This window comes from Narcine bancroftii, chromosome 2 (genome assembly GCF_036971445.1).
Source record: "Narcine bancroftii isolate sNarBan1 chromosome 2, sNarBan1.hap1, whole genome shotgun sequence".
Lineage (NCBI taxonomy): Eukaryota > Metazoa > Chordata > Chondrichthyes > Torpediniformes > Narcinidae > Narcine > Narcine bancroftii.
In genome coordinates, this window is record NC_091470.1 from 48,349,366 (window position 1) to 48,361,520 (window position 12,155).

The following is a 12,155-nucleotide window of genomic DNA, read 5'->3' on the forward strand; positions in this document are numbered from 1 at the left end:
TTTAAGAAGTTGGATATGTATAGGAAAGGAATGGAGGGTTACAGGTTGAATGGAGGTCAGAGGGGTTAGGTGGGAGAAAGAGTTCAGCGTGAATTAGAAGGGCCAAGTTGGCCCTTTGATATACACTTAACGTCAATTTGGGCAATGTCCAACCTCACGTACTGTACATCCGTGGTCCAATAATTATTCAGTTACCGCAAGTCCACAGCAATTTAGAAAAAGCGATCACTAGCTATAGGAAATTGTATACCCAAACTGATCTGACTGCCCCGCTTTCTCCCCATAGCCCTGCATCAGTCCCAACTAATCCCACTGTCCCATATCAATCCCCACACTTATCCCTATTTACAAATAAAAATTTTACAGGTACACTACAGTATCCCATATAGGTTTGCTAAGTAGGTAATAAGGTGTTTGCACAACATCCTCATCGCATAATGTCCAATTTCACAGAACATATCGTGGACGTTAAGTGGCACATACCTGTACATACAATACTTGCTCCTTTGGCTTGGCTTGGCAGACGAAGATTTATGGAGGGGTATGTCCACGTCTGCTGCAGGCTTGTTGGTGACTGACAAGTCTGATGCGGGACAGGCAGGCACATACAACACATCATACTAATAATTGCACCCCTTCCCAAAACTGATGGCAATTTTCAATTATGGAAGATGAACCAATGAATAATATTAGATCACAAAGTTTATTGAAAGTTTATTAATTATTGCACTAAAATAATAAATAGCAATCTTTATACTGCTGAATTGTTGAAACCACATACATTGTGAAATTTTAATGTTCAAGAAAAAGCCTGGCATCTACGAAAATACATTCTTGCTAATCAGTTTGTAATTGTACAAAACTATTACAATTGTACAAAATGCTTCAGTTGATAAAAGTTCAAACACGATTTATTGTATCCCTGATTTGCAAGAGAGTTCGTTAGTTTAATAAAATGCTTGCTGAACAAGCCAAATAAAAGTGCCACATTACAACAATGTCCTCCTTGAATGCAGTATGTGGAACTAAAGAAATGAAAAAGGGGGGAGGAGTAGTGTAGTCTCAAACTGGTTGTATATAAAATTTTAAATGCATCATTCTGACCATTAACAATGGCATACAACAATGTTATAATATCAAACATTGCTTCCAAAGTTCACAACAAAGTCCTTGAGTTTGGCTTTGTCTGTAAACACATTACTGTTCTCTTTTGAAATTAAAGTTAGATACTCCAGTTTATTTCATGATTTGCTGCCTGTGGCAAAAGTGTTGCTTCTGGAGCAATCAAGGCACAAAAACCTGGAAAATGATAACCATCACATATACAGAAAGAATTAGAAAAACATTTTGTTTACTTGGTCAAAGTGTTGAAATTTAAGTGATTTCTTCCAGGCTGATGTTTTCTTCATAGCAAATACAGTAAAAAAAAAAGGAAAATTGAATGAGTGAAAATGTGAACATATTCGCATACTTAGGCTGTCAAACATTTGCTGGAAAGCTTTTACCATGATGCTGTGCGTACCACTGTTGCCTTTGCTTACGACTTTCAAGTTCTGTCAAAAGAGCTTGTCTGTATGCCTCATATGATTTCACAATCCTTTCCAATTCCTTCATGAACAACAATTTCAGCAATCCTTGGTAAGTGTCCAAGTCTGCTAACTGGAAGAGCTCCCACTTCAGAATGTGATCATATCTGCAAAGGTGGCAAAGACCAATAAAATTACATTTGATTAAAAAAAACATTTCCACTTCACAAGTTCTAACGCAGGGGTGTCAAACTCAAATTCACGGAGGGCCAAAATTAAAAACTTGGACTAAGTCGAGGGCCGAACTAAATATTTATTGAAAATTTTCAACAACATCTGCATGTTTTCTCTTCTTTCAACATGTTAAACTTTTTCTTATTAAACTAAATGTTTAATAATAGTTTGGGATAAACTCTTTCCAGAAGCATTAACAAATGAGAAATAAAATATTCAATAAATAATATTTCTCTATAGAGGATTTGTCAAATGTTGCTAGTGTGCTGTCGAATAGTAAAATCTGAGGGCTATTGAGAATGTGGGAGAATAACATGATTCCTGAAACAATCAAATGGGTGACTGATTGTGGGCATGAACTCTAGCAGGGTTATTTGCCATGCCCTTTTTCCATTGGTACAGATATCCTTTGATTTACACACTTTTCAAGTTTTATGCCTAATGAGCTTGTATCCAGGTGCAGGACCATTTTTAACCAGGAATATATTGATCACTGTGACATGAAACTATTTGAAGATCGTTTTATCCTGAGATTAAAGTTCATAATACTTACTCAGGCCTGTGTGCGGGAGGGCGGGGTTTGCGGGCGATCGGGTTGGACAACGACAGTGCGGGGGCATCGGCTCTCGCTGCAGGGCGGCATCTCGGCGGATCAGCGGCCCCGTCACCGTGAGTCGCGGGTCGGCCTGCGGCAGGGAGGGGGAGTGGGCAACGGTCCTGGCGAGGTCAGGCCCCCCTGAGTTTCTGCCGGACCCCCCTTGACCTGCTGAGTTTCTCCCGGACCCACTCCCCTTGACCTTCTGAGTTTCTCCCGGACCCCTCCCCCTTGACCTGCTGAGTTTCTCTCGGACCCCCCTTGACCTGCTGAGTTTCTGCCGGACCCCCCTTGACCTGCTGAGTTTCTTCCGGACCCCCCTTGACCTGCTGAGTTTCTCCCGGACCCCCCTTGACCTGCTGAGTTTCTCCCGGACCCCCCTTGACCTGCTGAGTTTCTCCCGGATCCCCCTTTGACCTGCTGAGTTTCTCCCGGATCCCCCTTTGACCTGCTGAGTTTCTCCCGGACCCCCCTTGACCTGCTGAGTTTCTCCCGGACCCCCCTTGACCTGCTGAGTTTCTCCCGGACCCCCCTTGACCTGCTGAGTTTCTCCCGGATCCCCCTTTGACCTGCTGAGTTTCTCCCAGATCCCCCTTTGACCTGCTGAGTTTCTCCCGGACCCCCCTTGACCTGCTGAGTTTCTCCCGGACCCCCCTTGACCTGATGAGTTTCTCCCGGACCCCCCTTTGACCTGCTGAGTTTCTCCCGGATTCCCCTTTGACCTGCTGAGTTTCTCCCTTCTGGTGTTTTTACGAGAACCACAGACTTTCGCTCATACATTGATGAGGGGGATCAAGGGCCAAACATTGTCAGGTACCTCTCTGCTGGATAAAGGATACGGTTTAACCCGCTGAGTTTCTCCAGTGTTGGGTTTTCACGAGGTAGAGTCAAAGGGCCGAAGGGCCTGTTTCTGATCTGTAATGTTCTACGGACCCTGCTCTTCTTTCCGTGCCGGTGTCCCAGGAGCTTTCCAGGGCAGTCTCCGCGCTCAGGACCATGCTGGAATCCCGGTCAGCGGTGGAGGAGCAGGTGAGCGCGGCTAATCCCGATCCAGCCCACGCCACTCCCGAGATTGGCGGGGTGTTCCATCCTACCTGCCCGACCAGCCTCGCTCTCCACGTGTACTCCGGGTACGCGCCGCTGGTCCGGTGGGAAGGCGCAGGGCAGCCGGCGGCCTGCGCCCCCATCGCCCGGCGGGGAGCCCTAATCTTCCCTCCGGCGTCCCGACTCCATCTGCAGCTCCAAGAAACGCTGTGCCACTGCAGTTCCGGGCGCTGGGAAGCGGCCTTGGCTTCCCCTGACACCGGCCAGGCCGCGCTGCGGTGGGGGGGTGGGCGGGGGGACACGACAGCGTGTTTATAAAACCACCCACCACTACTTTCAAGGACCAGGATTTTTCTCTCTCTCTCTCTCTCTCTCTCATCCTGGGACACAGCGGTTACTGTGCATGTGCTATACTGGCGCGGTGGCCAGCGGGCCACCTCTAATACATTTTTGATATGATCTTGAGGGCCAAATATAATTATATCGCGGGCCAAATTTGGCCCGCGGGCTAGAGTTTAACATGTGTGTTCTGACGGATACAAATAACTTGTATTTCAGATAAAGTTACTTGGTGGAGAGCCCTTGCCTTGGTAAAAAGTTGGTGTGCCAAGCATACCTAGTAGTGTGGACACAAGACGAGAGTGTATCATATCTCAAGGTTATGTGTGATGGTTTTATCAATGCACAGACACACTGCATTACTATTTCCAGAACATTTTGTAATTTTTTTTTTTAAATATAAAAATGAGCTGGAGGGGATATCCAGATTAGATAAAACAAAAAATGATGCAGATTAGTCACTTTTACATTAAAATATTGAACAAGGACTCAAGTTCTCACCATTTAACATCCAATTTTATTGCTTCAATTTAAAACTATCTAATACTTTAGTGTTGGGCACTTTTTTTCCTCTTTCACAAAATCTTTTTAAGTACAGTACTTTGAAAAGTAATCATTCAGCTCTCCTAACCCAAACAGACCAAAACAGACTGATCAAAATCAATCACATTTTATTCTCACCATATGTATACCAAATCGTCCCATATTCTCTCATTTGCTGACACATTAGTAGCTATTTACAAGGCCCAATTATGATCTTCCAACCTGAATACTCATGAGGAAAATGTACAAATTTCAAGTGTGAAACAGTCAATGGAGCTGAGGCAGCATTTTCATCAACTGTTGCGATAAAATTCATCTTTAACAAAATAAGACCAATTATGGAAACTCTTACTGATGCCTAAATTCCTTTATACAAAGTTCAAAGTGTTCATTTTTAAAAATCCTACTGAAGTTAACATTAGAGAAATACAGAAGCTCTGGATGCTGGAAATTTGAACAAAGAATTGCTGGAGGAATTTAGCAAGTGAGATGGTATCAATGGTTAAAAATGGTCAATGTTTCAAGATTCAACCTTTTATCAAAGCTACATGGATTATATATCAAAATTTTTTATCTAGGGATCATTGGGGGGAGAAGTTAAAGAGAGAAAAAAATGTATAGAAGTAGGTAGAGAAACAGTGAAATCAGATTGGGGTGGGGTGAGGGGAAATTACCAGGGATTAGAAAAATCAATGCTGATGCCATTGTGCTTAAGAGTGACCAGGATGAATAGGATGTGTTCTTCCTCATGTTCATGGTTGGCTGCACTGTGACAATGGATGAGGCCAAAGAGAGACACGTTCTTGTAAGAATGGTTGGGGAAAGATAAAGTAGAGATCGATTAATAGAGCATAGGTGTCCAGTGAAGCAGTCACCCAACCCATGTTTGGTCTCACTGATAGAGGATCACATTACAACATTACAATTTCTGAACTCCAAGCAAACATCTAGGTTGCATTGCAAGACCAACTGTTGCTTTGAAATTTAATTTGTTGATAAAAATTGAGGAAAGCACAAGTTTCATTGAGATATTACTTCAGAACCTGGCAAATATAAATTATTATTTAAAAAAAATATTTCATCCCCTAAAGCTCCAATCAATATCTCAGGGTATACACAAGATTAAAGAGGTCTTGAGAGATCTTCAATAGTCTCCAACACCACCATTTTTGAACAGTAGGAATGTAGAAATATGCACAAAATCCTCACCCCCCTATCAAAGTATGCTGGGATGAATACTTGAAAAAAAACCTTAACCTACAAGATAATATGGGCCAAGAGCTGCTAAGCACTTCATGTATTTTTTTGCCAGAATCCATTGCTACATTACAAGGCAGTTTAATAGGACGGCACATTCAATAGTAATTCTGCCATATGTTTCTTGAAATTATAAAATTGGACCACAAAAAAACTGCAATTTTAAAATAAATCTGTGTACTTGTTCTCAGTGTGGAACTGAGGTTCAGCAGTTGGTGTCACTGATACACAGATTCAATCATGACCTAGGGGACCATGTGGTATTTGCAAGTTCTCATTGTTTGCATGTTTCATAGTACAGGCCATTTGGCTGACAATGTTGCGCCAACCCATATAAATGTACTCTACAACAATCTAATCGCACCAAAGTTCAGGGTTCCTTTTATTGCCACGTAATAATCCATTAAAGTACATGCATGATATACTTTTTTGTCTATCATAAAGCAAAGAGTCACTATCATCCCAGTGCCACTCTCACACCCATAACCCTCCATCTTTCCTACATCCATATGCCTGTCTCAGTTTTGTTTAAAAATGTTCCTATTGTACCAGCCTACGCCATCACCCTGTCAATGGATTCCAGACACCTACCATTGTGCACAAAAATATATATCTGATGCCGCCCCTAAAATTTCCCTTGATCACCTTAAGCCCATATCTTCCAGTATTTGCTGTAATTGTCCCAGGAAAAAGGTGCTGGCTGTCCACCAAATAGATGCCTCTCAATCTTATATACTCTACTAAATCACCTCTCATCTTCGCCAATGCAAAGAGAAAAGCCCTAGCTTTGTCAATTTTGCCTCTTAAGACATGCTCTCCTTTCCAGGCAACATCTTGGTAAATCTTTGCTGCCGCCCCTCTCTAAAGCATCTTCATCTTTCATACAAGGTGACCAGAACTGAACATAATACTCCAAGTATGGTCTAACTAGAGTTTTATAGAATTGCAACATTACCTCTCAGCTCTGAAACTTAACTCCCCGACTAATGAAGGCCAACATAACTTCAAAATGTACCGGGGTTGTAGGTCAATTGGGCAACATGGGTTTGTGGGCCGAAAGGGCGTTACTATGCTGTATGCTTTTTAAAAAAAAATCAAGCACCTACCTGAATTTTGTTCTACATCCTCTTCTCACAAATTAGTTTTGGCAGACAAATTTGGGTGTAGAGTGTGTCAGGTATTGACATTTTAAACATTCATCATTCCAGTCTGCATAAGGATGTGATACTGTACTCACCAAATTAAAAGTATACTGGTCAAATTTCTAATTCAAGGATACACCACATGGTTATCCAATCTTCACATGATAACTAAAACTCTTGCAGAGTTAAAACTAATGAATCAGAAATTTGTATTAATTTTAAAATTAAACTTTGTAAAAATTACAATTAATATCACCATTGTTTTTAAATTAATACTTACTTTACTGGAGCCCTGGCATAGACTTTCAGCCAATCTGGAATTTCTGTTGTGTGGTAGGGATTTGCAGGAACCAGCTGATTATGATCAGTTTGTCGTGGTTGATATGTAACGGGAGGAAGGAGAGGTGGAGGCTGGTCATACCGAGGAACACTGAATAAAAGAAGTTTCAATTGTAACAGTGTGCAAATCAGCTGACATTATCCAAATATTTTGCTGATGGATGAGGCAAAATAACCCTGGCCTCAAACATTTTGGCCATTTCACTTTGTAAATAAAATCTATCGAGATGGAAGATAATACTTACTGATACATGCATAAAGCAATTAGAACTATGGCATTTTGAGAAAAAAAAACACTCAATGCAGATAAAGGTTTTGCTTTCCAGACCAAAGTTGAAAGCTCAGCTATGTTATATCACATGACTTTTTATTGTAGGAACCAAGTTGAAGGGCAACATGTTCCTACTCCTTACTCAGAGTTGAAACTGTTCAAACAGGAAGCCAGTATGCCAAAAGCACACAGCACAACCTCCTCAAGTGCACCCGGCAACCATAGTCACAGACACCACCAACATCAGATTAGACTTCCTGAGAGAGACCCCATGAAAGTTAGAGGCCCGATGGAGTCCATGGAAGTGTCCTGCAAGCCTGTGCAGACCTGCTGATGGGAGTATTCACAGACATCTAACCTCCAACTATTACAAGCAAAAATTTCCACCAGCTTTAAAGAGGCTACTATCATCCTGGTACTGAACAGAAAACTAAAGGGCCTAAATGACTGCTGCCTAGTGGTGCTGACATCCACCAGTCTTTTATACATCCTTAACCCACTTCAATTTACATACCACCTCAAAGTCCATAGCAAATGCCATTTCCCTGGCTCTACACAGCTATGGAACATCTGGATACCAAGGTCATTTGTGTCCGACCACTATTCATTGCCTATAGCTCTCCTTCAACACCATATTCGCAAATAAACTCATCCCTAAATTCTGAGACCTTGGTCTCTGCATCCCTTCTGCAACTAGACCAACTTCCTGTTCTGCAAACCACCATCAGTGAGGATTGGGGGCAACATCTCCTCCACAATAATCCTCAACATTGATGCTTTGAAGGACTAAGTTCTCAGCCCCAATGATACTTCCCGTATATAAATGACTTACGATACGGCAGATTACGCTACTGTCATAGTCCAGATCTCAAGCAAAAACAAACCAGGAGGGAGTTAGGAGGGACTAATAGCTCTCGCTCTCTGCCAGCGTAACAAAGGTCAGACTTTCAGAAGAAGGTTGATGCTCACTCTCCTGTTCGCATCACCAGTACCAAGGTGGAAATTGTAGACAGCTTTACATTCTCAGGTGTAAACATCTCCAAGAGACAGTTCTGGTCCAACTATATCAATGCAGCAGCCAGGAACATGCACTAGAACATGTAGAAACCTGAGGAAAGTTGGCATGTCACCCATGTCCTTCAACAACTTCTACAGGTGAACCACAGTTAGAATCCTGTAAGGATATGTTACTGGATGGCATGGGAACTGCTCTGCCCAAGACTGCAAGAAACTGCAGCCATGAATTGGTCAGAGACCATCACACAGTTCCTCCTCCCCTCCATCAACCCTTCCTGCTGCCTCAGTAAAAGCAGCCAACATCTCAAAGACTCATTCCACCCTGGCCTCTCTCTTCTCCCTCCTCCTGTCAGGATATTTATGAGTGAGATCATGCACCACAAGATTCAAGAACTGTTCCTTTTCCATTATTAGTCTTCTGAACAAACCTCACATTAGCAAAATAATGTTGCTATTGCTTAGGCCTAACTGATCTCTGTAATTCTGCACTATTTTTAATTGTTGTACTACATATGGGTTGATTGACTGAATTTCATGCTAAACAATAATTCATTGCAACTTGAGAGCATAACTTGAACATGAGGGAAAGGTGCATGGAAGAAGCACACATTGTTCAGTCTGCAGAAACAAAACACTAGGGACTTTAGTAAAGACTGGATATAAAACGGAAAGACTACAGATTCTATTAAGCATTACAAAAAATCTATTCAATTAATTTGAATAGTTTTTGATTTCAAAAGTAATGACATGACTGCATAGGCAGAATAAATATCAGAAAAATACATAACTTACAAGACTATTTAATAGAAATCCTGGGATCTCTAGTAGCATTAAGCAGTGCATTTCATACTTTTGATTTAACATGTAGCAACATCCACAATATTTAAATTTATTGCAATGGAGAGAGGGAGGGAAGGAGGGAGGGAGAATAACCAGTAATGTAATCAGTCTCAATACACAGTAAAAAGCTCCATTATCCGGCACTCAAATAAATGGCAAAAATTTTGAGGAAATAAAATCAAAAATAGATAGTTTTAAATAAAAGTTTGAAATTGTAAAAAGTAAAGGATATCCAAAGTTACACACGGGACCCCCTTGGTGAAGATGAGAGCATACATTCAACCAGCGAAGCACTCTGGTCATGCCTTGTGTGGAGCAGCTGTTTGAACAGTTTCAATAAAGTAGTGTTGAATAAAATGGCAGCACCCAGGATGAAGAGCTGGCTGATATCGCTCACTGGTGGGGCGATTCTCCCAGTGACATGCTATCCCTGCGTAATGAGGGTATTATTTTTATTAGTATGTTGGTAAGACTATCTGTAAACCTTTGGTGAGTGGGGAAGTTAATTATTATGGCATCATGATTAGCGCTGCGGTTAGCACAACACTGTTACAGCACTAGTGACTGGCTGGGGAGAGTCAGGTGGCGCTGAGGGCCGGACCAGCACGCGGGGGCCGGACCAGCACGCGGGGGCCGGACCAGGACGCGGGGGCCGGACCAGGACGCGGGGGCCGGACCAGGACGCGGGGGCCGGACCAGGACGCGGGGGCCGGACCAGGACGCGGGGGCCGGACCAGGACGCGGGGGCCGGACCAGGACGCGGGGGCCGGACCAGGACGCGGGGGCCGGACCAGGACGCGGGGGCCGGACCAGGACGCGGGGGCCGGACCAGGACGCGGGGGCCGGACCAGGACGCGGGGGCCGGACCAGGACGCGGGGGCCGGACCAGGACGCGGGGGCCGGACCAGGACGCGGGGGCCGGACCAGGACGCGGGGGCCGGACCAGGACGCGGGGGCCGGACCAGGACGCGGGGGCCGGACCAGGACGCGGGGGCCGGACCAGGACGCGGGGGCCGGACCAGGACGCGGGGGCCGGACCAGGACGCGGGGGCCGGACCAGGACGCGGGGGCCGGACCAGGACGCGGGGGCCGGACCAGGACGCGGGGGCCGGACCAGGACGCGGGGGCCGGACCAGGACGCGGGGGCCGGACCAGGACGCGGGGGCCGGACCAGGACGCGGGGGCCGGACCAGGACGCGGGGGCCGGACCAGGACGCGGGGGCCGGACCAGGACGCGGGGGCCGGACCAGGACGCGGGGGCCGGACCAGGACGCGGGGGCCGGACCAGGACGCGGGGGCCGGACCAGGACGCGGGGGCCGGACCAGGACGCGGGGGCCGGACCAGGACGCGGGGGCCGGACCAGGACGCGGGGGCCGGACCAGGACGCGGGGGCCGGACCAGGACGCGGGGGCCGGACCAGGACGCGGGGGCCGGACCAGGACGCGGGGGCCGGACCAGGACGCGGGGGCCGGACCAGGACGCGGGGGCCGGACCAGGACGCGGGGGCCGGACCAGGACGCGGGGGCCGGACCAGGACGCGGGGGCCGGACCAGGACGCGGGGGCCGGACCAGGACGCGGGGGCCGGACCAGGACGCGGGGGCCGGACCAGGACGCGGGGGCCGGACCAGGACGCGGGGGCCGGACCAGGACGCGGGGGCCGGACCAGGACGCGGGGGCCGGACCAGGACGCGGGGGCCGGACCAGGACGCGGGGGCCGGACCAGGACGCGGGGGCCGGACCAGGACGCGGGGGCCGGACCAGGACGCGGGGGCCGGACCAGGACGCGGGGGCCGGACCAGGACGCGGGGGCCGGACCAGGACGCGGGGGCCGGACCAGGACGCGGGGGCCGGACCAGGACGCGGGGGCCGGACCAGGACGCGGGGGCCGGACCAGGACGCGGGGGCCGGACCAGGACGCGGGGGCCGGACCAGGACGCGGGGGCCGGACCAGGACGCGGGGCCGGACCAGGACGCGGGGGCCGGACCAGGACGCGGGGGCCGGACCAGGACGCGGGGGCCGGACCAGGACGCGGGGGCCGGACCAGGACGCGGGGGCCGGACCAGGACGCGGGGGCCGGACCAGGACGCGGGGGCCGGACCAGGACGCGGGGGCCGGACCAGGACGCGAGGGCCGGACCAGGACGCGAGGGCCGGACCAGGACGCGAGGGCAAGCGAGTAAGAAGGGAAGATGGGGGGGGGGGGCTGGCTTGGGCATCAGGGAAGGGGTCAATTATGATGACAGCACAGTTAGCGGAACACTGTTACAGTGCCAGTGGCCAGGGTTAGAATTTAAATTCAAGTTACAGGAATGAGCTGATTAATGTGAATTTTACTTAGACTACAATACTAATTTTTTTCAAATTATTTTACATGTTGCACTGCTTTGTCTTTTAAAGAGCGTATTCTTATGTAAGTGTATTAGTTAGGCATTAAGAGTCTCAGTCAATCGGATAATTTGCATATCCGACACCAGTGATCCCCATGAGTGAGATAATGGGGATTTTACTGTATTTTGTTACTATGGACAGTACCATTAACTCAATGGTTAGTGCAACTTTGTTACAGTGCCAGCGCTTGGGACTGGGGTTCTAATCTTGCACCATCTGTAAAGAGTTTGTTTGTTCTCCCCGTATTTACATGGGTTTCCTCCAGGTGCTCTGGTTTCCTTCCACTATTCAAACGTGGTGGATCAATTAGGAGTAATTGATGATTGCAGGTCAATTGGGTATAATTGGGCACCACAGGCTCGTGGGCCGAACAAGCCTGTTACTGTTCTATGTGCCTTAAAAAAAAAAATTGACTCAGAGAGCTGTGTACGAAAAGGACATTACATGGGAAAAAAAATTAACGACATCAGTGTTCCAACTTCATATCCTACAAGACATGCTTGGATATTTCATGCAAACAAGTTGAGATCTCAAAAACATTTTGGAATCATGATGGCTAAAAATGCCTAACTACTTGATGTATTTTCAGAAATCTATCTTGGCAAAATTATTAATAGG

General features: G+C 47.1%; 1 protein-coding gene across 3 annotated transcripts in view; it reads right to left on the reverse strand.

Moving 5' to 3' along the window:
* Positions 1 to 706: 706 nt before the first annotated feature.
* sav1 (salvador family WW domain containing protein 1) overlaps positions 707 to 12,155 on the reverse strand; it is a 28,362-nt gene continuing 16,913 nt past the window's right edge. For 2 of the 3 annotated variants that reach the window (XM_069915240.1, XM_069915242.1), the window contains exons 4-5: positions 6,961 to 7,110; positions 707 to 1,693 (exon numbers count right to left, since the gene is read on the reverse strand). In XM_069915240.1, coding sequence (XP_069771341.1) covers positions 1,480 to 1,693; positions 6,961 to 7,110 — 364 coding nt within the window. In that variant the 3' untranslated portion in view covers positions 707 to 1,479. The remainder of the gene's footprint in view (positions 1,694 to 6,960; positions 7,111 to 12,155) is intronic. The other variant, XM_069915241.1, reaches the window with a different exon arrangement.